General features: G+C 43.3%; 1 protein-coding gene across 5 annotated transcripts in view; it reads left to right on the top strand.

Moving 5' to 3' along the window:
- The window catches only part of LOC126298959 (uncharacterized), a 152,211-nt gene that overhangs the window by 38,198 nt on the left and 88,003 nt on the right, over window positions 1-26,010 (top strand). For 4 of the 5 annotated variants that reach the window (XM_049990580.1, XM_049990577.1, XM_049990579.1 and 1 more), the window contains one exon: window positions 25,501-25,578. In XM_049990580.1, the coding sequence (XP_049846537.1) occupies window positions 25,501-25,578 (78 nt within the window). Of the gene's footprint in view, window positions 1-13,567; window positions 13,767-25,500; window positions 25,579-26,010 lie in introns of all 5 variants that reach the window. The other variant, XM_049990581.1, reaches the window with a different exon arrangement.

Here is a 26,010-nt window from a genome sequence, read left to right on the forward strand (position 1 = left end):
TCCAAACTCTCTACCTGCCATGTGCTACACATCTGTTGCTTTACTCTCCTCTGCCAATTTATTTATAGTTTCCTATATGCTGTTTAGATCCCTAACATCACTTTCATCTGCCGTTCAAAATACTGTCTTCAAAACACATTTATGTAGCATTCCAATAAGCCTGAGGCAATTTCCCACATTCCCCTGCTACTTCCCTGAGCAGTCCTTTTATTTTCTGAACCTACTTAAGCTCATCAAATGTCTCCTCCAATATTCTCACTTCATTCCATAACTCTCATGTGTTCAATACTAAGCCTTACACCCACTGGTGACTTGTCACCATCACATCCTCCTGTCTCGTGTACAGTGCTCCACGTTCCAAGTGCTGGACCTGCAAGGCATCCATCCCAACAAGGATGATGAGATGCATCACTGCCAAGATTTCCATTTTCAGTAACTTGAGGACAGGGATCACCAGCAACCTTCCTGCCTTTTCAAAAGACTGCTGCCCCTAGCAGGCTCTACATAAAATCAAACAACATAACTAAATTACAATTATATGGAACAGTCATTCACTACTACCTAATATAAAAAATTGCACATGCTTTCTACTACTCCCTAGCACACAACATGTATGGCACCTCATTCTCTACCCCAATCACATCTTTCTGTTCCTACCTTCCTCTATCATTTTTTTTCCTTCCCTTTTTTCCTTTGTGAAATAGTGGGATTTACATCTGGACAATCCTTAAATAGCCACATATGCCCAGATGCACAATTGTCATTCTGGTGGGCACTTGAAGTTTAACATTTCAGGTGAGCTGGTTTCTTCTACATGACATGCCCCTTGATACCTGGTGGTGAATTACTTGGTCTCATTTTTCAGTGTATATGGGCTGGACAGCATCACCCATTGCCCCACTCTGCTCTGAGATAAACTCGCCATTCATCTCAGTGCCTCCTCCTGCTTTTCCAAAGCTCTTGTATTTGCCTTTTGCACCCATTTCCATATTTCTTAAACTGTTCTTGCAAACTCGCACTCTGATTCCCCATTTCTTCCGTTTCCTACCTTTATCAGGTCAAATGGAGATGGCATTTTCTATCCATATATTATCTCATCTGGAAACAACCCCATATTTGTGTGTACTTTTGAGTTGTAGGTGCAGGCAACATATCCCAGATATTCCTCCTAGTCTTAATGTGAGTTTACATAGTATTTGAGCATCTTACCAATAATGGCATGCACACATTCCATCATCCCATTTGCCTGCAGATGCAGTGCACTCATCCTCAACTTCTTTATGTTCAGCAACTGACAAAGTTCCTTCAATAGACCTGACATAAAATTGGTGCCATGGTCAGTAATTATCATTTTGGGTACACCCAACTTCAGAATCCAGTTGTTCACCAACACCTGTGTGACCATTGCAGCTTGTTGATTTGGCATGACCGCCATTTCTACATACCTCAAAAAATGTTCCATTAACGTTAGAACGAATCTGTTCCCTGCTGGTGTTTGACTGAACGGTTCCATGACATCAATCCCCAACACAGATAATGGGCTTGATGCTTCTGTCAATCTCTGCAGTTGTACCTGCTTATGACTCAAATCGGCTCATTGCACACACTATATACTACTCCTCACATGCTGGTCTATGTCATTTCTCCTTCCCATCCACCAGTACCTCACCACCAATCTCCTGTTCGTCAACCTACAGACAACATGACTGCCCTTAATATTTCCTCCTTCAACTTTGCTGGCATTACTACTCGTGGTGCTATCCTCATTTCTCTGCACAGAAGACTGTCATATGTGCTAAACTGTGGCTGTGTCTGGTACTGCTCACAATCACCATCAGCGTCCTGCATTTTCTACCATATTGCAAGATTGTAACCCAGGCTTTCACTATTGCCACTTTTCTACTTAGTGTGTCCGTATTACTGTATTTTTTTCCCTGGCTTGTGTATAACTTCGTAGTTGAAATCACTAAGCTTTAAAGCCCACCTTGCAAGTCTGTTAAATGTGTCTTTTAGTCTGAGTGACAACTTCAAAGTGACATTGTCTGTTACCACATGAAATTTTTTCCTGTACAAATAACACTTAAAATACGTAGAGCCATAAACCACACTAAGCATTTTCCTCTCTGTCATTGAGTAATTCCTTTGCAGTGTATTCAATTGTCTTGATGCATAGGCCACTGGATGCTTCTTCCCATCAACTTCCTGCCTGATTAGATGTGTCTCATGCCAGAATAGTCTCTTTCTCAAAATCTGGTGAAACAAAAACCGGACTCGATGTCAACACTTCCTTTAACTTGTCAAATGCTTCCTGGCACTTCCCGCCTACTCAAATTTCACACCTTTTCATAACAACTGTGTCAACAGCTGTGCTATGTCAGCAAATCCCTTCCCAAATTTTCTATAGAAATTCAAAATCCCAAGAAAGGACTCAACTGCTTTAATTGTGTATGTTTCTGGAAAATCCCATAGTGCCTTGCCAGCCTCAGATTCATCCAAGCTCCATTTGTACTAATAATGTGGCCCAAATATCTCACCTTCTCTGATGCAAAATGACACTTCTCCAGTCACAATGTCAAACATGTTGCTCATAACACCTGAAACACTTTTGTTAGATGCTACTCATGTTGTTCCATGCTACTTGAAAATACTATGATGTCATCTAGGTATACGAGACACTGCCGTGATTTCAAATCCATCAACAGACTGTGCAACAGTATCTGAAACATTGCGGGAGCATTCCTTAGACCGAATGGCATCCTATATTGGTAGTAGCTTACAGGCATGGAGAATGCAGTTTTCGGATAATCTTCTGGAGCCACGTATAACTGATGATAAGCGCTCATCAGATCCATGGTCAAAAAGTACTGGCAATGTCTGGAGTGTTCCAAAATCTCAGATACATTTTGAATGGGGTGCACATCTGTTACTGTCTTGCTGTTGAGATGATGATAGTCACAGCAGAACATGTATTCCCTTGTCCCATCCATAGACATTTTTGGCACAACCATGATCCCAGCTCCCAAAGTACTATTCCTATGTTCTATTACACTGACAGCTAGCTGCTTGTTAATTAACTCCTCCACTGTTGATTGCAGACACCTTGGAATACAATAGGGTTTACAGTAAACTGGTGCTTCGTCCTCTGTTGGCATTCTATGCTGAACTTTTGAAGTTGCTGGCACTGGCCCTTGCGGACAAAACAAATTCTCAAATTCCCATAACAACTCTTCCATCCACACCTTCTCAACTCTTTCAAATGCTCAATTTTCTTACGTAATGCAGTTCTATCTGTGGTTCATGGTTGTCCACTGTGGGCACCCATTATGGACCAATCCTCCTCATCAGGAACATTTAAATTTGCTATCAATATCCCTTTCCTAAGATTCACTTCCATAACACTATATGTGGTGTGGTGGTTAGTGTTTAACGTCCCGTCGACAACGAGGTCATTAGAGACGGAGCGCAAGCTCGGGTTAGGGAAGGATTTTGTAAGGAAATCGGCTGTGCCCTTTCAAAGGAACCATCCCGGCATTTGCCTGAAACGATTTAGGGAAATCACGGAAAACCTAAATCAGGATGGCCGGAGACGGGATTGAACCGTCGTCCTCCCGAATGCGAGTCCAGTGTGCTAACCACTGTGCCACCTCGCTCGGTCATAACACTATAATTACCCCTGTTCACAGGCACTACTCACCCAACATTCCCCTCTTATACAAGTACAATACTACATTTCACAAAACAACCTAATGGATCCAAGATGCCATTTTCTTCTAATGGTTCGACAACACACGCCATACCTACAGTTTGATGTGACTCCACATTCACCCAAAATGGCTTCCTGCTGCCACTAGACACAAAATCATGCGAATTGAGCCTTAATGTTAATGTACATTGTTCAGTTGGTTTGTTCATTACTTTTAACACCCCTTATGACAGTTTCACATTGACAATGGTTTCCTCTAGCTGAAATAACATTCCAATAAGCTCCACAGTTTTCTGTCCACAGTCAGTTTTGGTATGATGCTGAAACAAGAAAGCTATCCCAAGGATCATGTCATAGTCTTTGCTCTCAATTGGTATAACCTCCATGCACTGGTCAAATTAAACCTTCCCTATTCGAAAATCCACGTGCATTGTCCCCAACGGTGTGACCTTCCCATCCCCCACTCCATGCAACTTATAACGTGGTGGGTTCAACTTCTGTTGACCTACTAGGCTCTTACTAGTCATGAATGCATGTGCTGCTGTCTCCAACAGAAACTTAAATTTCCAGGTTCCTGTAAATCCTACCACTGAACATGCTTCCTACACATATGTACTTGTAGCATTGAAATTAAATGGGAAATCCCATAGGTGAACCTTGAGCTTCCTCTGCCATTTAACAACTGCTTAACATTACCACATCCTCCCCTCCATCCTCCACATTGCTGGTTATCACTTCTACCCGTATGCCCTGGTGGCTTGCAACACTGCTTCTGCACACGTCCCATACGACCACACTTGTAACTCCTTATGCTAGTCAAAAACACTGTCTGCTTATCACATAGCCCCATTACTATGTCTGTTTCCTCATACTGAATTGCCATCTAGCAGAACACAAATCCCTCAGTGTTCCTGCATGCACATTTCTAGACATATTCGTCAGCAACCCCTTCCAAAAGACATTCTGTGCCCTCTGCTTGGCCTCTTGTACCAGAACCTTATTTGCCTTATGACTTGGTTCCAGTTCATAAGTGTGCTTGTTCATCTCTCTTATCCTATATGTGAATTTCTCTGCTGTTTCCCCTTGCCTCTTTAACATCGTACTCAACCTCTCCCAAAAGTACCATGTGCTATTCTGTTTCATATGTCTCTGGAACAACCTTTCCTTCAATGGCTCAAACACTGTCACCTTTTTCAAAGCCTCAGAACACTTAACATACATTTTAACTTCTCCCACTAACAGCAACTACTTATCCATGTGCAACAACTGATTATCGGTCCAACCATTCATCACAGTCTACATCTCTAGATCCTCTACGAAAGAATGCACATCCTCAAATTACCGAAAATGGCACAATCAACCTTGTGGCAGCCCGATCTATCTCCTGCTATTGCATTTGAGGCAATGATCACTGGTTACCCCTCACTGCTAACTGATAACTCAAATGTGTATTATCCACTGTTAACTGAGCTACCTTTTCCAGTAAAATCTGCACCACCTCGGTTTATGACATGCCTTGCATCCCTGACTCTGCCATTGTACTGCTTTTAGGCTTCAAAATCACAAATCACAAACTGCACAACCACAAAAAGAAAAATTTCTCAGCCTGGTCACGCCACTACTCCTCACACCTATTATACTAAACCACACAGATACAACATAGACCAAAACAACCCTAATTTCTATGTGATACTGCTTAAACTGAAAACATTGATTCACACTATGGCTGAAACGGCAACAAATGTAACACACTAGTGCCGCAGACTTATTATAAGGTGCAGAATAACCCAACAAATTACAATGGTTGTGTCCTACAGGTACCAAAGAATTATGATTCCTACCCCCACGAGACTGTAAAACAACAACAGGTTCCACGTACTACAATTTCACTTATGTTCACAACAAAACAATTCTGAAATGCTTCTCAGCACCCTTTTCTTAATAGCCAACACACTGATAAAAAAACATATGTAACTGTACAACTCCCATGCCTTTTCCACATTGCAAAACAAAACTGTTCATCACTCGCTACACCTTGTGACTGCTTTATCCGAATAGCTCTTACAGATTATGTAGGCGGTGGATCCGAACGCTGTACTGCAAAGATAACACCAGTTACTGTGACATCAAATGAAGTCGCCAGAGTAAAGGGATGCTGTAGCGGAGGCCATAGGGCAGAGCACAGGGCAGCTCACGGCTGCAGAGAGATACTGCGACAGTCTGTAAACATTATGTTTTCCTTTGCCTCAGATGATAGAGGTGTCTGTTGTCCCACTCACTCAACAGTTTAGTCTCACTGTTTTGCTGAGGACATAGTCCTGTTGCCTGTGGCCCAGTTGCGACAGTGGCACTGAGGCATGCTACCTCAGTAGTGAACTCTTTTATGACGGCTGTGCGGTGGCCTACCATTTCAAGTGGCACTCGCACCACACTGACCCACTCCCCACAACAGCAGAATGTGGATGCTGGTGGGTAAATGTCCTCTGCAGTAGCTGTGATTGTGGCATCCCGCCTGCCTCTCTACAGCAGTTGACTGTGCTGCTGGAGACCTGGTCTGGCCCACTACTGGCTGGTTGTGAGTCCCTTGCCAAATCAGAGGGTCAAACTGTGGCCTAGCCACAGACTGAAACTGCAGTCCTTCATTGGAAGTTTCATGTTTCTACCCGTGTAGCACAGCACTGTCGTCCAAGAGAGCTGTGACACTGACTGCCCCCAATGTATACTCGGCAGTGCACATATGTTTTGCAAATTCACTTCTTTAAGCCATGTACAGACACTCATTAAGTTAAGCCAGTGCGCTGGTTTTGATGGCTGTTTGTGACAACATTTACTCGCAGTCCCACTGAGCGAGCCATTTTGGCAGCTCTTGTGCGTGTGTCATCCTGCCATACTTTCATACATCATCTTGCACAAAACTATTATCAACAAGCCCACACCTGATTTACAAGTATGGCTGCAAAATACTGCTCCAAATTCACACTAAAACTACCTTATGCAGTGGCGCCGCTACAGATTTATCAGCTCTCACCCACTCACTGAAGTTAGGCAATGTCGGGTCTGGTTAGTACATATGTGGTTGACCACATGGAAACACTGGGTGCTGTTGGCTCAGGGACTCACGATTCACCAAAGTGGCATCCAATTGTAAGACTTGCACCGTACACCATTATTATTAAATAAAATCCCAGCACCTTTTGGGATCTAAGTAGTTCAGAATCCATAAGGAGAAATTAGCTCCCAGTGGTGTGTCAGAAGTAGACAGTGTAATAATATGGAATGTCATTATGTAAAATTTTATCTCTCCTTGTAAAGAGAAAGAAAAAGTATATAAAGAAGGTTAGAGTTTAATGTCACATTGACAGACAGGCCAATAGCTTAGTTGATAAGTGTCAGACTACAAATACTAAGTTTTGGGTTCCAATGCAAAGTTCCTTCTAGGATTTTTTCTGTGGCTTATTACACCTCTAGTACCTTCCGCCGCGGAAGTCGAACACGCGGCATAACAAATGGACATGGTCAGCTCATAGAGGGCTCTGCCTCCACGGCGGCTATTCTGCGCAGTGAGGGCACCACCGCTAAGCCACGTGCAGACAGCGGCCAATAGTCGCTCCCTCCAGTTTCATATATAAGGGCCCGCTCTGCCCTAGTCCAGCCAGTCTGGTACTCACTCTGGATTTCGTTTCTATCTCAGCGGTACTGCATTCTGGTCGTTGCTCATTGTTGACATTTGCCTGGCTCTGGTTCCGAGTGGATTTACGTTCGATGTTTGGTGTTGTGGTTTCCACAAGCCTCCGCTGTTTATCTCTTCCTAGTTGTGTCACTCATAGTCGGTCGTGGTCGGTTGTTGTCAGTTGTCGTTGGTCTGTCATCTGACTCGTACTGTGTTTACCCGGTGGTGTGTTCTCCACCGCCGGCGGCTTTCCCGCCTCGCGGCTCCGATCCGCAGCCCAAGGCATTCCTGCTGTTGGTTGTGGTTACTACAACACCTTTCGCCTCCAGTAGAGTCTCCTTTCTCCTCCAGCAATGAGTTGTGTATGTTAAAAATGCCAAGTTGAACTGTGGTTCACTTCACATTTAGCTGTGGATCCCCCTAAAGTTACCTGGTTAAGTCAGTTCAAAGGTGGTCAAACTAACCTTGAGGTTGTTGAAATCGCTGCTGAATCGGAGCCAAATATTTTGCAGCCACAGCAAGGTCTGGCGTGACCTGTTGATGTTTTTTAGTATTCTTTAAATGCAAATTTGCCTCCCAAGAAGTATAAAAGCCAGTGTACCAGATGTTTTGCTGCTACTATTGGTGAAGTTTTTGATGGTAAAGCAGACATTCTTGATGTATTCAAGTTGATTGGCAAAGTGCAGGAAGGTATTCACTGTCATTCTTTTATTAGATATGCTACTGGTCAAGCCTTCAATGATATATCTGAAATGATTAGATATAATTTTAGTGAAGATGTTCATTTGGATTTCCAGTCCTGTAAGAGACTGCAAGATTGGTTGAAGTATATAAAAAAGCTGGTGCAAATCCTTTGACTAATATTTCTGTCAGTCATTTAAGATTTTTGTGTTCAAATTCATAATTGGGCATGTAAAATATCTGTGCCTGATTATATGCTCCCATTTATGGTTAGTAACTGGACACGTGTGAAATTTATTGAGAGAGAAGTTCCATGATGTTTACCATAGGAAGAATGTGGAGTGTGGTAGACTTTGACCTTATCATGGGCAGTATTGTGGTTGGGCTGGTGAACTAGTGAATTGGTATTATGATTCTTGGTGGAATCACATTCTGCAAAAGAAACTACTCTATATATTTGGTCCCATCAACATTCATAAATTTACTGTTGTTGACAAAATCATTGTTCATGATGAGTTCATGGGGTCGAACTTTGTGTTCCAAATTTGGCTTTGGTGGCTATATTTCAAATGTGCATGAGGTAATTTTGTTTGATGAGTTTTATTGGTCAAAGTGGTTGCAGTATGCTGATATTTTTAAATTAATTGTTGAAGGTAGGAGAGTCACCGTTAGTGTTAAAAATGCTCCAGGATTTAGTATTCAGTATCATGGTTTTGCATCATTTATTTCTTATGAAGATATTGTTTATGTTAAAGAATTGAGAAATCATTTAAGGTTTGTGTATGCTGAGGTGCATGTGTCATCTTCACAGTGTTCAATAATTAAAATAGAAGATGAGGTTTCAAAGGAAGTTATATCACCCATTGTGCCATACATTGACATCGAGGCGGCAGGGAGTAGGTTGTGTATGGAGGTTTCAACATATGATTGTAGGTCAGAGGATTCATCAGAGGTGGACATGATGTTATTATGCGACAAACCGTTATCGTTGTCAACATCATTGGACTCGTAGATTTGCCCAATATTTATATGGTCGGAAGCCTGTGTGCTCCACTGTAGCATCTCCAGATATTCCATTTAATGTGGAATTTAATTATCGTGGTGGAGATTTTACTGATTCTGCAATCAGATCTGAATGTGATTCTAAGAGTGTTCTTAATCAGTTGTGTGTGGAAAATGTCTTTTAAGTATTGTAACCTGACTGTGAGGAAGTTTAGTTTTGTGTTTCATAAGATTAATTGTTTAGTTGAAGAGTGGCGGACTGTTGCTGGCAAAAGTAGCGAAATTAAGCAAGATACTCTGTTGACTAGAACAATATTGAGTGATGCTAAAGTGCAAGTCGAAAAGGTTGGATTTTTTGAGAAGTCCCTGTTGGCTGCATATCCCCTATGCATGATGTATCTCCTTTATATATAGGTAGCATGCCATATATTAGGTGGAGGAATGTAGAATTAAAAAAAGACTATATGGTTAATTATCTTAGTACATGGGAGGGGGGGGGGGGGGGGGGGGACTTGTCAGTGTGAGATTCTATATTTCTCTACTGCTAATCAACATATCCATCTTCTTCTACAAACAGATTTGTAATAAAAACTGTAACAGGTTATATGAAGCTAAAAGTGTATGTTACGTTCTGTAAACAATTGGATGTAGTTGCCAATATTGATTAGTATATGAAATCGCTATTGTAATTTTTTGTAATAAATCTCCATGTTGAATACACTGCTATAATGTTTTTTGAACATAATTGGATATCCCTGACTGCCCATCCTGATATTATATAGTCAGATAGGGCATTAAAGATGGAATGCTAACTGAGTTGGGGAAGAGTTAGAGTTTTTTTTCCCAAAAGAACCTCTGCTATACTCTTAAGAAAATTGTGAGAAACTATTATATTGCCGGAAGTGGGTTTGAACTTTGCTTCACCTTAAAGCAAATATACTGTAGTGCCTCAAACATTATCTTGTCACTGACAGATGAACAGATGTCATTTTGCTCAGACTTCCTTACTGCCTTAGTGACAGCCAGCTGTCACTGGCGAGGCATAAAGTGCTGCTCTTTGATTTTCATTTTTGGTTGTGTTCTTCTGCGTACATACTTATATAGTTTGCTATACTCAAGTCTGTGAACTTTCCTACTGACTGGATTCTAGTTATATATGAATTATTGATTGGGCATTTTGTGATGGAACAATAGTGTCAGCTACAGTGCAATTGGCATCTAAAAGCATGGAATTACTGATGAACTGCAATCTACCCTTAGTTACAGCAAAGGTTTAGTAACATTCAATGGTGTCACACACATCAGCTTACCTGAGTTTCAAGAGGAGTGGGCAAAGAAATTTGTCAAGAGAAAGTTAAATGGATTGAAATTATGAAGAGTAAAGTTGATACTCATGATATAGTGAGTTGTTGAATTGCAGATAGACGTCCGCAGCTCGTGGCCGTGCGGTAGCGTTCTCGCTTCCCGCGCCCGGGTTCCCGGGTTTGATTCCCGGCGGGGTCAGGGATTTTCTCTGCCTCGTGATGACTGGGTGTTGTGTGATGTCCTCAGGTTAGTTAGGTTTAAGTAGTTCTAAGTTCTAGGGGACTGATGACCATAGATGTTAAGTCCCATAGTGCTCAGAACCATTTGAACCATTTGCAGATAGACACAACAAAAAGACTGTGAGAAAGTGAGATTTCGGCCAACATTTTCCATTGTTTAAATATAATGAAACAGTTCAATGGTGCACTTGGGAAAATTCAGTGTTTATCTTTTCTCATACCTGTGCTATGTCATTGCCGTGTATAACAAACCCATGCATTGTTTTAAATGTCTGTATTTTGGGCACACCAATGCATAATGTAAAGCATAGGCAACATGTAGGAAGTATGCCTCAGCAGATTCCCAAGTTTATGTAAATTGTTCAGGCAGTCTTCCTGTATGGGGTGTAGTGTGTCCTGTCTTCCATGATGAAAAGAAGATTAAAGACTTTAAAGTGATAAATGAATACCATAAACTGTGGACAGAGTGGTACATATAGTTCTATGCCCCCTTGCTTTGCAGTATTATTCACATCATGTACTTGTCCATTTGCGTCAGCTGTGAATAATATTAACAAGTACGGTGATGAAGAGAGAGACTGTACTGAGAAGCCCTCTAAGTTTAAGTTCAAAATGAAGTACTGCTTTGGAATATTAAATGTAAATTCTTTTCAGAAGATTGAGAAACAGAAGGAATTGAAAATATTTCTGTAGAAAAATGATATAAATCTTAACAGTGCAGGAAATGAGATTCTTTGATAAGAATGTAGTTGAACCACAAAATTACAGAATTTGTAAAGAGAAACCAGCAGTAAGGATAATGGAAAACATGCTAATGTTTGGAACAGAATTTTATGCAAGCAAAAAAATTGTAGATAGTATAACAGAATTTACGTTGAAATAAGAAAGAATGTGCATGTTGACAATACAGTGCTAGAATAAAAGCTATATACCCTAAAAAATTGCCATGCGCCTTTAAATGATGATAACAGAAGAAATCTGGAGAAAGTAAATCAGGTTTAGGGTCTTTTAGAAGCTGAAATGGACCTTTTTAGAATCTGAAATCTCCAACACACCTAAAAACAGTATTCAAATATGTCTCAGCAACTTCAGTGTGTAAGTTGGAAAAGAAAAGAAGTTTAAGAATATTATGGGTGAATATCCAGCACACATAAAAATGAACAGAAATGGTGAGAGACTGATCAATGTGTGTAAAATATTCCAGTTAGAACTGATGTCTACACATTTTTGCAACTTACAAGAAAAGCCAAAACTTGGAAATCTCCAAATACAAACCTAGGAGAATTTCAACTGAAACACATAGCCATATCTAAAAGGCATATATGACAACATTGAATTGTAACAGGGCACAGCTGTGTCAATATTTATGTATAATTATTAAATGGGATGAAGGGACATTTGAAAAAAAAGTGTCCTTTCTGCATTCAGAAAGCACTAGAGTGTGTTATTACATCACTCAGATGAGTGAAACAGCCTAGAGATCTGATGATATAATTAGAAAGAAGCACAGCTAAAAAAACTGACCAGCTGCTTAAATGTAAGGAGCTATGGGAATTTCTGTTTTGATAGAAAAACGTAAGTCACTTAACTCAAACCGGTTATGTATATAAAGATGAAGGAATTGCTGGTAAAATGGTCAGATGAAGGAGTAATAGATGCATAAAACATGATTAAATGCTTCAGTGGTGGGCTTCAAAAGACTGATTCATTTATTCTAAACTTTGACTCACAGAATGTGCTGCAATATGTTAAGGCAGGATTCTTCCAATTGAAAGTGTGGCCATATATCTCAAATCCCCTGTGCTGTTTTAAATGACAGTAATATGGTCACACAACCCTAGCATGAAATGGGAATTCAGAATTGTATATCAGTTGTGGTGGTGACCATGCAGAATGGAACTGAAGCTGCAAAATATTCCAGAAGCAAAGAAGGTGCAAGAGGTTAAAATAAATAAGCAGGTACCCTACACTGAGGGAAGAAAGTTACACAAGATGATGCAGCAGCCCATATTCATGACATCCTTTGTGTCAGTAATTAAGAAACTGTTCACTGTTGAAAGTCTGCATGTCAATACAGATGCAGACCAATAGCGTAACCACAAATACATGCTCCTGTAAATGCAGTTACAAAGCAACCAATACTGTCAAACCAGTGCTAAGTAAAACAGTTATGGTAAGTTCTAGAGAGCACCAAAAAGACAGCTATATCATACCAAAGAAAGTCAAAACTATAAAAAAAAAGCAGCATGCCAAAATGTCCATCACCATTGAAAAAACAATGCCAGGTGAATAAACAAAAACATAAATGTGCTTCACCACTAGGCCACTAGATGTATAAAAATAAATCCTTCTAGAACTTTTCATCACAACATGGTAGACAGGACAATTTCTGAACTTGTGGAGGGCAACAGTTTTAGTCATCTTCCTTAAAATGGAAGGACCAAACTACCCCCATTGGTTGTCAGAGTGTTTCTTGTAACTAGCTCTAAGTTGAATGCCATATCTGTGAGCATGCCAGGGAATGCGGCCTGCCTTGACTGTCTACAGGTTCGACTAACCTGGGGTTCCTGACATGGAGATTAGTGAACACCCTGTATATGCTTCAGTGGCTGCCATTCTTGGTTTATCCTCCTGAATCTTGAGGATGGCAGATGCCTCTATAAAAAAGCACTGAAAATTAATATATGCTATGTGGCAGTGTGTATAGCTCTTAAGATGGAACAGTCATTATCACCATTGCACTCTTTCCACCATTGAAATATTTGTTGTCAGTGGTGTGACCCTGGTGAGTGCATGGCAAATTTCACTGAATATTTCTTCAGTTGTGTTAACTGATAAAGTGTAGGTGGCTTGTTCCACACTGTATACAATGTCCACAATTAGTAGTGATGGTGAAGTCAGGATGAAGTTTAGTCCTTTCCTGAACACCAACATTATTGCATCATTGATCACTCTTTGTGTCATCAGGAATCACTTGAAGAAGCAATGATTCTGCTAAAATATCATGGAGAACTTACAATGTGACTGAGTGGACATCCACGAATTCTACAAGATCAAATAATATACCTATGAGATGCTGTCTGCACAGGAAATATTGTTGTGTTGTGGCCTCCATCAGGATGAGATTGTCGATGGCCCAACAATACCTCAACAACTCACACTGGAAGTAAGTAAAGTAGTTCTTCCAATTCTAGATCCCAGGTCAGCCACCTGTTGACCATGCATTATAGTATCTTTCCTACACACCCAGTGAGTGCCATGCAGTGATAACTACTGAGGAAGGTGCAAGCCTTCTCTAGTTTCAGGAAGTGTACTAAAACTGCCTCACTCTGTGAATCAGGAATGTCTCCAAACAGTCAAATTTTATTATGAAGAGATAGGAGGATTGCTTACCTTCATGTTACTTTTTAGGTTTTTTAACAGGCTTTCCAAGCTTTTCACTGTACTTTCATATGTAAGTTGTTATTTACGACAATATGCTCTCCATCCCACTCTGTAAGGGTAAGTTGGATGGTATTGTCAACTGAAAATTACTGAAAAAAGCAGTGAGTCCGACTATCTCCCTAGCTGCAATCCCCTTGAGATATTTTCCATGTAAAATTAGATTTAGATGTAGTAGATTTAGATGTAGTAGAGTGGCAACTGAATGCAATAAAAAGAAACACAATCTGTAGACCATTAGATAGACTAACAAACAGTCTCTTCAGAAAGATGTAATATAATCAAGTCCTTTACAGCAGTTGTTTGTGCAGTAATACAATAGATTTCTCCTGTCAGAGGCCACACTCACCATGGCTTTATAAACTGGCAGGGGAGTTACAAGTTATGTTGGCAAAATCCACTTCAGAGCTTGCCCTACAGTGCATTTTTGAAAGCGTGAAGTTAATACAAAATGAATCCACTCATCATGCAGTAGTATAAGTTGGCATTTCATGAGAAACTGTTTATAACGTGTACAGTGCTTCAGCTACTCGACCAGATTTAGAGTCTGAAATCAGGTGGTGAGTAGATTTAATTCCTAAGTCCCCCATCTAGCATGATAAAAAAAATCACACACAACAGAGTTTTTGAGGCAGAGTGCAAACTAACACCAGTGATAGCATCCTTGTACTGTCAAGACTCTTCCCTGGCCAGTAAAGTGAGCAGATTTTGTCAGATGGAGCAGACAGCAAATGGGACAGCCACCCTTAATTCACTAGTGGCTGCTTTCAGCTGAAGCAAAATGTGCTCCATCCAACTAACTAAATTACACATAGCATTTCCATTGTAGTCTGTGCTGTAGCTTGATAATCTTTTAACATTTGGTGATCTTTTCTTGACTGAATTGCAATTAAAAGTATCATTGTAGTCTACAAAACATGATATAGTCAGATGTGGGCTCTGAAAGAACTCGTTGTGACTTAATTTGGCAGTAACTGCACATTGCTTTGAAACCATACTTCCTCATGAATTTCGATAACATACAACATATCAAAATATCTATACTGAGGTTTTACAATATTTACTGAAATCATTAATTTCAGAATAACTCAATCCGATTGAAAGTTATTTCTACATAGGTGCAGGGAATGCTTTCTTTATATAAAATACACATTACTGTTTACTTACTATCTCCATTCCTTACTGGACATAACACATCAAAAAGACGTATGTTTCATTTTGAACCAACTTTATAGATTGTGCTTTCATGGTGCACTCTATGCACTGACTATGTATTTACAGCATAAACTTTCCTTAACAATTCCAAAATTAATGCACAACAGACTGTGACATCACAACTACACTCTCAGCACAGAATGCTGTGTGTCAAAAACTATTGTCAGATGGGAGAAAACCTCATTTGCTTTCCCACATGCTGTACTTATTTCACACTTGGCATGAGGTAATGCACAATCCTGTTCCCATATAAAAAAAGGGCAGTTACCTTTCTTGGAGCTGTTGGAAAGGAAATTCCAACTGCCCTTCTCCCTTAGTAGCCGATGGTGATTTAAAGTTGGGTCTTGGTTTTCAGTTGCAGTGATTGAGCTGAGGTACTGGACTTTGCCATTGCATACACAATGTCTCCAGTACTGGAGACACCCCAGCTTTGGTACAACAGTTATTGATATAAGAACAGTTATTTGCTTCAGTACATCAGTTATTGGTATAACAACAGTTATATGCCAAATATCCTGTTGTGGCTTCCCATACCTTAGGAGAACTGGTGTAACAGAGTACTGAGTTCAGAAATAGTTGCCATCCCTTTTCTTGAGCTATTTCATTGATCTAAATCTCATTTCTCTATTGACCTGAAAGGCTGTGATGTTCCCAGCAGATGGCTGGTGTTTGAACCACAACAAAGCCGTGCACATGATCCTAATTGCTGAGTGGCACATGTCTCATCATGGAATCTACTGAGTGAAGTGGCACAATGGTTAGCACACTGGACTAACATTCAGGAGGACGACAGTTTGAAACCCACATCCGGCTATCCTGATGTAGGTTTTCTGTTGATTTCTCTAAATCATTTCTGGCAAATGCCTGGATGATTCCTTTGAAAGGGTATGACCGACTTCCTTCCCCATTCTTCCCTAACCCAATGAGACCGATGACCTCTCTGTTAGGTCCACTCCCCCAAATCAACCAACCAACCATGGAATGTTTTGCCTTTGAAGTCAGGACTTTGGGATAGATACATCAGTTGCTTGATGGCATATGCTTTTAATGTGGTCCACCAATTTCTGGATGCTGTATCACGGTTCAAAAGCAGCCACTTGGCTGTACAGCATCCAGTTTCCTCTGCTGAGGATCCAGGGTGGTGGTTACCTTTTGGGAACTGCTCAATCTGATAGATGGCTCCAGATGTGGAATTGGTCATTACTCGACTGAAAGTCATTGATCACATCCCACTGAGCAATACCTGTGATGTCAGCAAAGTAGAATGACACCACTAAAATGCTGAATTGTGTGCTACTAGGCCTGGTTGACATCAATGCCCATGGCGTATATTTGCATTAAAATTTCTTACATGTAGGAGTAGTTAGGGTAGATGTGAAATCAGGTGAGAGAGTGCATTTCCAAACAGAGCTTCATTGAGTGGTAAATAAATGTTACTCAATTTAATGTTACTTGGAATGTGCACTTTTATAGCAACTGCCAGAATAACTGTTCCAAGGCAGATGGGAGTGGAATGTTGTGTGTCACCACATGGATGGATACTTCACCTATAGCTCCATCACTGCTGAAGTCACCTTTTTGGTGGAGGCTGTGTCTTCTGACCACAGGGGCATCAGTCTTTCCTGGGCTAACAGTTTCAGCATCTCCACATATCTTCTGAACCTGTTCATGTTCAGCTTTGGTACAGAAACTATTTGTCAATGAGTTTTTTGTCTCCCCTGTTCTCTTCTGCTTCTTGGAGAACCCATTTCAGAAGGGGAATAGCTGAGAGGACATGAGCGTTCACTCAAGGAGACCCTAGTATGAATGAGTAAGCTCTGATGTATCTTATGGTTTGCTTGTTTTGATTCAGGTTTCTAGAGGTTTTAAATCACTTTGTTTTCTTCTTCTGATTTGATGATGTCACTGCAGGTTGAGGCAGACTGTTATTTCAGCAATTTCCCATCCAGTGCTATTTATACTTCAAGCACCAAAAACTGGAGCTAATTCAGAGGTGGCAGCAGGGTGTAAGACCACCACATTGAACAGATATTATGTTGAAAAATAGGTTTTGTACCCAAAAGAGCGGGGAATAATATGGTTATTGGAATCCCAAATCAAACCAACCTGCTTCCAGAAAAAGAAATATTGCATTATGTATTGAATGCCGTTGTACTTGAAATATCTTCCACATCCACATTTTGGGAGGGCTGAGCTATAAAAGCTAGAACAGATTCCATTTACTTGAAATCTGAAAATCATTTTCAGTCTCTGTCTTCAGTGCTTGCAGGTTAGTTCAATACTTCTTTGCAGCTTCTTGATCCAGTGATGTTTGTTGATCCAACAGTTCTGATCAAATTTGAGAAAAGTGTTTCACATTTTTATTTTCTGTAACTATGCTATCAAAATGTCAAGTTTTCACATGAAACATTTTATAGAAGACATAAAGAGTTATGACTGTTAGTTTTTTCCTTGGAATTCTTCATTTAACTCATTTAGTTTAACTGTTATATCAGTTACAGATGTCACATCCTACAACCAACTCAAATCATTCAGTAGTGAGTAATCTTCCTCTCTTTCAGACACAAAAGATTTTATCATTGACAGAAGTTCTTTAAATCTGTTTAGAAGCATACCTGTACTCATCAATCGAACATCAGTGTGCATTAGCTGTTCAATTCTTGTAACAGTGCTGTAAGATTTTTTCTCTGCAGTGATTGTGAGCGAATTGAAATCACAATTTTTGTGAGAGTAATATAACATGTGCCATTTTCAAAATATTTCCATAAAATGCTTTCTGATGAGTACAAAGATACTTAAAGAAAGACAGGAAAGATTTGTTGTTTGGACACAAGGTAACAAAACCTTTGTGTTGCCTATCATGCAAGGCACTCCATCAGTAGTAATAGATGCAAGTTTCTGAATTGGCAAATCATATTCAGAAATGAAGAATTTGAATGCATTGTAAACATCTTCTGTTCCCCCCCTGCGGGTTTGGGGGTTAGAATAGGCCCGCGGTATTCCTGCCTGTCGTAAGAGGTGACTAAAAGGAGTCTCTAACTTTTCGGCCTTATATAATGGTCCCCTGTTGGGTTTGACCTCCATCTCTCAAAATTTTCCGAAGAGTGAGCCGATTGGGGAAGGGCGCCTTACTTGGTGCATTGTGTCCATCTTGCGATCAGACCTTTCGCCAGCTTATACACCGTTGAACTGCAGTCCTGTCCGCTCTCCATCTCTTGGGCATGACTCTGTTTCTGCGCGCAGATTACACCTTGCACTGTGCAGTGCCTCTTTCTGCACCGACGGCGACCATCGACCACATGTTACCTAACGTCCAGCACGGTAGCCAGTCCGTTGTGGTGGGGCCGCCATGTACCCTGTTGGTTGTAGCCCCCTGACAACACAGGGATCGCTCTACTGATGCCTGCGCCGTTAACTCCCCACGTATGCCAAGGAGTAGATGCCCATCCTCCTGGGGTATCGGGACTCCTGGCAACGGCCATCCTACCAGGTGGCTCTTGCCGTGGCTGGGTGGCGCCCGTGGGGAGGGCCCTTGGTCGGAGTAGGTGGCATCAGGTCGGATGACCCGCAATGAAGCGTGGTACATCGTCTCTTGCTGGTGGCCAGCCGCCAGCAGTCTCTAAGCGTTCTCGGGCTCAGTTTAACGCTCAGAAGTATGATCCAAAAATGTTCCCCTCCCTGGCCACACCGTGGGAAGAACGTAAGTCTCAGGATGGCAGTAGCAGTTACTCGCCCCGCTTCTTAGTTTGTATGAGGGCTGATGGGGAGTCTTTTCTCTCCACAAAGTCTCAGTTCTTCGTCGAGCATTTAGAGGACAAGTTTGGGGAGGTGGAGGGCTTGTCAAAAATGCGCTCTGGGTCAGTCCTGATACAAACGGCATCCTCTGCCCAGTCACGACGGTTACTCACTTGTGACAAGTTGGGGGACGTTGCCGTTACGATCACACCCCATAAGAGTTTAAATATGGTCCAGGGAGTTATTTACCATAGGGATCTTCTTTTGCAGTCTGATGAAGAGCTGCACGACAATTTAGAGTGTCGGGGTGTACATTTCGTCCGGCGCGTTCATCGGAGTCCGAAGGAAAATCAGATTGCTACCGGTGCCTTCATCTTGGCCTTCGAAGGGGATACATTACCGGAAAAGGTCAAGGTGATGGTCTACCAATGTGACGTTAAGCCCTATATCCCTCCCCCGATGCGGTGCTTTAAGTGCTGGAAGTTCGGCCATAAGTCTTCTCGCTGCACTTCCAGCCTCACATGTCGAGATTGCGGACGCCCATCACATCCCAATACTCCATGTACCCCGCCTCCCATCTGTGTCAACTGCGGGGAGCACCATTCACCTCGCTTGCCAGACTGCCGAATTTTCCAGAAAGAGCGTAAAATCATGGAATACAAGACCGTGGACCGACTAACCTATACTGAGGCCAAAAGGAAATACGACCGACTCCATCCTGTGAGAATGACATCTTCCTACGCTGCTGCTACAACACCTGTGCTAGCCCCGTCTGGTTCTCCAATTGTGGCCGGATCAACGAGTAGTACAACTCCTCCTGCCCCCTCGCCAGTGGGGGGCTCTACCCATCGGGTTGCTCCTGCGCCACCTACCTCAGGAGCAACACCATCCTACCCATCGGGGACGTCCGTCCCCACTTCTAAGCCAGAGAAGTGTCCAACTTCTTCGGCTTCTCAAGCTCACAAGGGGTCCCTTGGGTCCCTCGCTTCCCACGCTTCCAACAGCGAGAAGGCTGACGACCGACAGTGGCGCAAGTGCCCACCATCAGCTGGTCGTAGGGCTTCACGATCCTCCTCCGTCCCGGAGACTCATTCGGTGAAGCCCTCCCAGTCGGTGCGACCCAAGGAATGGCGTGAGAAACCCAAGAAGAGCTCTCAGCCCAAGGAACTTGCGGTGGCAGCCATCCCACCGCAATCTTCCGGCTCTGCGTCTGAGGATGCGGTGGAGATTCTGGCGTCCGCTGAGGTCCTCGATCTCGCCGGTCCATCAGACGCCATGGAAAGCACTATCACAGGCGCTAAATCGGAGGCAGCAGGTGACCCAGCGGCGTAATCTCCCTTCCCAGTCCCATCACGCCTTTCTCAGCCATGGACAACACCATCCTCCAGTGGAACTGTAGCGGTTTCTTCCACCATCTAGCTGAGCTCCGCCAACTTATCAGCCTTCACCCTTTCTTCTGCATTGCTCTGCAGGAAACTTGGTTTCCGGCAATGCAAACCCCCACCATCTGTGGCTACTGGGGTTATTATAAGAACCGGGCAGCTTATGAAAGGGTGTCTGGTGGCGTCTGCATATATGTCCTGAACTCATTTCACAGCGAGTCTGTACCTCTCCAAACACCTTTAGAGGCTGTCGCTGTTCGGGTGTGGATGCCACAGGCTGTTACCGTCTGCAGTCTTTACCTTCCACCGGACGATGATATCGCGCAGCATGTCCTGGCTGCTCTGATAGCCCAGTTGCCGCCACCTTTCTTGTTACTGGGCGACTTTAACGCCCATAACCATCTGTGGGGTGGGTCGGTGGCAACAGGTCGAGGCGCCATCGTTGAGCATTTATTGGCACAGATCGATCTCTCGATATTAAATGATGGTGCCTTCACACACTTCAGTGTGGCGCATGGCACATACTCCGCCATTGACCTTTCGATCTGTAGCCCTAGCCTCTTACCCTCTGTCCAATGGGGAGTGCATGACGACCTGTGTGGTAGTGACCACTTTCAGATCTTTCTGTCACTGCCACAGCGTCAGTCTTCTGGGCGCCCTAGCAGATGGGCTCTGAATAAGGCTGACTGGGACTTTTTCTCCTCCACCGCCGCTATTGAGCCTCTCTCTACCGATGACATTGATGCAGTGGTTCAATCAGTCACCACCGGCATCGTTACTGCTGCCGAATCTGCCATTCCCCGTTCTTCTGGGTCCCCTCGGCGGCGGACTGTGCCTTGGTGGTCGCCTGAGCTCGCTGAAGTGATTAAAGCTCGCCGGCGGGCGCTCCAGCGTTACAAGCGACATCCCTCAATTGAACACCTTATCGCCTTCAAACGGCTGCGTGCTCAAGCCCGCCGCATTATCCGCCAACGCAAGCAGGAGTGCTGGAAGCGGTATGTGTCCACCATTGGCCTCCATGTCACCCCATCACAGGTCTGGGCCACGATTCGCCGCCTCTATGGCTATCGGACCCCTGTCAGCATCCCTGTGCTCTCACTGAATGGAGCAGTTTGTACTGACTCCGACGTCATTGCAAACTGCTTGGCAGAGCACTTTGCTCTGAATTCCGCTTCTGCCAACTACCCCTTGGGCTTCCGCTCCACTAAAGAGCGGATAGAATGTCGGAGTCTTTCTTTTCGCACCCACCATCCTGAATTGTACAATGTTCCATTCAGTGAGTGGGAATTCCGCAGTGCCCTCGCCGCTTGTCCTGATACCGCTCCTGGCCCAGGTAGCATCCACTCTCAGATGCTGAAACACCTTTCAGTGGACTGCCAGCGACGCCTCCTCAACCTTTACAACCACATTTGGGTCGAGGGTGAGTTTCCGTCGCAATGGCGGGAATGTCTTGTTGTCCCCATTCTGAAACCGGGGAAGAACCCTTTGGAGGTGGACAGCTACCGTCCCATTAGCCTCACCAACGTTCTTTGCAAGTTGCTTGAACGGATGGTGAGCTGGCACTTGAATTGGGTCCTGGAGTCTCGGGGCCTTCTGGCTCCGTCTCAGGGTGGGTTCCGTAAAGGCCGCTCCGCCGCCGACAATCTGGTGAGCCTGGAGTCGGCCATCCGTACTGCCTTTGCTCGCCGTCAGCATCTGGTCGCTGTCTTTTTCGACATGCGGAAGGCGTATGATACGACATGGCGTCATCACATCTTTTCTACGCTTCATGGATGGGGCCTTCGGGGCTCTCTGCCGATCTATATCCGCAATTTTCTGTCGTATCGTACCTTCCGCGTGCACGTCGCGGCCTCATATAGTGCCTCCCAAGTCCAGGAGAATGGTGTGCCACAGGGTTCTGTTCTGTCTGTCTGTTTTTAATAGCCATTAACGGGCTCACTGCGGCCATGGGAAATTCTGTCTCTGCTTCCCTGTATGCTGACGACTTCTGCCTTTACTACAGCTCTATTGGCATTGCAGCTGCTGAACGTCAGCTACAGGGTGCAATCTGCAAGGCGCAGTATTGGGCTGTAGCACATGGTTTTCAGTTTTCAGCAGCCAAGACCTGCGTTATGCATTTCTGCCGGCGACGCACTGTTCACCCGGAGCCGCGGCTTTTATCTTGACGGCGAACATCTTACAGTGGTGGAGTTACATAGGTTTTAGGGGGTGGTTTTTGATGCCCGGTTGACTTGGCTGCCCCATATTCGGCAGCTTAAACAGGCGTGTTGGCGGCATCTAAATGCTCTGCGATGCCTGAGCCACACCAGGTGGGGCGCCGACCGATCTACTCTCCTACGGCTTTACCAGGCGTTGAGCCAGTCCCGTCTGGACTATGGGAGTCTGGCATATGGCTCAGCGTCCCCATCTGCATTGCGGCTGCTGGACCCAATCCTCCACAGCGGGATACGCCTTGCCGCTGGTGCCTTCCGGACCAGCCCTGTGGATAGCATACTTGTGGAGGCAGGTGTCCCTCCACTGCGGTTACAACGCCAACAATTACTGGCTGCTTATTCTGCCCATGTTTTTAGCTTGCCCGGGCATCCGAATTATCGTGTCCTGTTCCCACAGTCAGTCGTCTGTCTGCCAGAACGTCGGCCCCGGTCGGGTTGTCCGATCGCCGTACGCGTCAAACAGCTTCTCTGCGGGCTTGGGTGTTTCCCTGTACCACCTCCTTTCCGGGCCCCTCTGCGTACACCCCCATGGTGTGTGCCTCGCCCTTGCCTTTGGCTGGACTTGGCACAGGGCCCGAAGGACTCAGTCCCTCCAGTGGCCTTCCGACGCAGCTTTTATTCCATCCTAGCCACGTATCAGGGCTCTGGTGTTGTCTAATCCGATGGTTCGATGGTTGCTGGTCGTGTCGGTTATGCACTAACTCTAGGGGACTATTCTGAACAACGTTCGTTGCCGGCTGGCTGCAGTGTTTACACTGCTGAGCTGGTCGCCATCTTTCGTGCCCTAGAGTATATCCGCTCCTGCTCAGGTGAGTCCTTCGTTATCTGTAGCGATTCCCTGAGCGGTTTACGAGCTCTCGACCAGTGTTTCCCTCGTTCTCGTCTGGTGATGGCTATCCAGGAGTCCCTGCATACTCTTGCCCATTGTGGCAGATCTGTGGTCTTTGTTTGGACCCCGGGCCATGTTGGGATACCCAGAAATGAAACTGTTGACCGCCTGGCGAAAGAGGCCACTAGTGCACCATCTTTGGAGATTGGCCTCCCGGCGACTGATTTGCGGGCACTATTACGCTGCAAAGTTTTCGATTTATGGGACACTGATTGGCGCAACCTGCCTGTGCCAAACAAACTCCGCCGTATCAAGGAGACGACTACTGTGTGGCAGTCATCCATGCGAACCAACTGCAGGGATTCAGTCGTCCTTTGTCGGCTCCGCATTGGCCACACCCTACTCACGCACAGGTATTTACTGTGTCGTGAGGATCCCCCTCTTTGTCGTTGTGGGGCGTCCTTGACGGTGGTCCATATTCTGTTGGAGTGCGCCCTTTTAACTGTTCTCAGGCAGACTTTTGCGCTGCCTGATACGCTCTCTGCACTTTTATCTGACGACTCTTCCATAGTGGACATAGTTCTGTGTTTTATTCGGGCAGGAGGATTTTATCGCTTAATGTAAGTGTGTGAGTTTTTGTGTTGATTCTGGCCTCTGGCCTACGATTTGTCTGATTTTTAATGTGTTTCTTGGTGGTTGGCTTATCCCTTTTTGTTTGTATGGTCAGCCAACCACTGTCACTCTGTGTGATTTTAGTTCGTCTTGTCTGGTCTTTGTCTACGTTTCTCTTGTTCTGTGTCGTCTGTCTTAACGTCGGTTGATCGTTTTCATTCTCTGTGGGTGTTCTTAGTATTTGGAAAAAGGGACCGATGACCGTAGCAGTCTGGTCCCTTTAACCCCCACAAACCAACCAACCAACCAACCAACCATCTTCTGTTCGTGTGATATATTTCAAGGTTGCAAGCAGGACTGCAAATCTGCTATCAGTTGACCTTTTATATTTTCTACCACTAATTCCACTTTCATTGTTATAGTAGCTCTTGACAGAGGCATGTTTCAAATGGCTGATGTTTCCTCTGATTTGTTGTTAAATGTGGAAAACAAGGACCCAAGAAAGAATTGCATAACTACTGTGCCATTGTTAAAATTATTTTGCATATTTGATCAGTATTTCTGATACATGAAATGATGCTATGTTTGATTAAATACTCTTTGCAGGCTTTACAAAAAACTACTTTACTTTTAAGACTAGAAAGTTTCTTCTTTCTCAGCTCACTGTCCACAGCTGCTTCTTCTTCTAAATCTTTGTGAACTGTTCCAGAATGAGGTTCCATACTTCACTTCTTAGGTATTAAGTTAGAGCCACATATCAAATGTGTACACCTATCTTTATGCATTGTAACAAAAAAACTGTTCTTGCCACTCACCATGGAAGTGGTATATTTTTCTGTGTTAAGGTGCACTCATTTTCACAAACACATTACTAAGTGAGTACTATAACTTGACGCGTAGACTACCTAGTTCTGATTGGTAGCACTCAACAGCAGTTGGGAGGCTTTGTGCTGTAATGGTTTGTGGATGATTGTTGCCAACAATATAGGATACTGATTGTAGGTGGTGACTGCATCCTAGCTGAGCTGTTCTGTCACTGTGGTGTGTACTGTTGTCCTATATTGATCATGATTGTTTTGAAAATAAGTGATGAGACAATTGTTTGACTTGTGAATACAAACAGCAATCTCAGTTTTGATAACACAAAGTATTTAACTGGTCATTACCTCTGTCAAACACATTTTTATTTTATGGAAGCTCGAAAACAGATATTGGCTTCTAGAGGCGGAGCTTGTTCCCCTGGCCCTCTCCTCCTCTCCCTGCTTATTGTTAGAATATTTTGGTGTAGTCCAACAAAAACTTAAAATTAGAAATTAATGTCATTGTTTTTGCAGTACCTGGCATTTTTGTATTATAAATGATTTTTTACTAGGTTTTGCTTACTAGGTATAAAATGCATACAATAATGCTGAGTAAAGTCATGTGCACTATGATAAGTGTCTTTCAAACTTGAGTATTCTTTGTCTGTTTCAGTAAGATGAATACTGCTGCCGATGACTGGATGGACCCATTAGATTTGGAAGGTCACAGGAACTTGCAGAAGACTCTAATGTATGTATTATATGTTGTTACTGAGCTATATTAGTGTGTGGAGGCATTTTCCAAGGCTGTGTTAATGTGATCATTTAGTTCAAATATGACAAACATAGAAATATTGTGACCAAAATGCAGACACATCATAAAAATATTTTAGAGAAATTTTTCCAAAGGAAGCCAATAAAAGATAGAAATGTCCCACCTCACTTAAGTAGCACCATTCAGAGACTGTTACAAATGCTCATACCTAAACTTGTAATGAAATACATTCTAGTAGGTGAGAGGAATGTACAGTGACCACATAGGAGGTAGATAGAATTGTGAAGTTAAAACAGCAGCTGTGTAGTCCCTGAAACCCAGAAGAAGAAGAAGAAGAAGAAGAAGAAGAAGAAGAAAAACAAGAAGGATCAGTTATTTTATAGTGAATGATGAATGTTTAACACAGAT

The sequence above is a fragment of the Schistocerca gregaria genome, chromosome X (genome assembly GCF_023897955.1).
Source record: "Schistocerca gregaria isolate iqSchGreg1 chromosome X, iqSchGreg1.2, whole genome shotgun sequence".
Classification (NCBI taxonomy): Eukaryota; Metazoa; Arthropoda; class Insecta; order Orthoptera; family Acrididae; genus Schistocerca; species Schistocerca gregaria.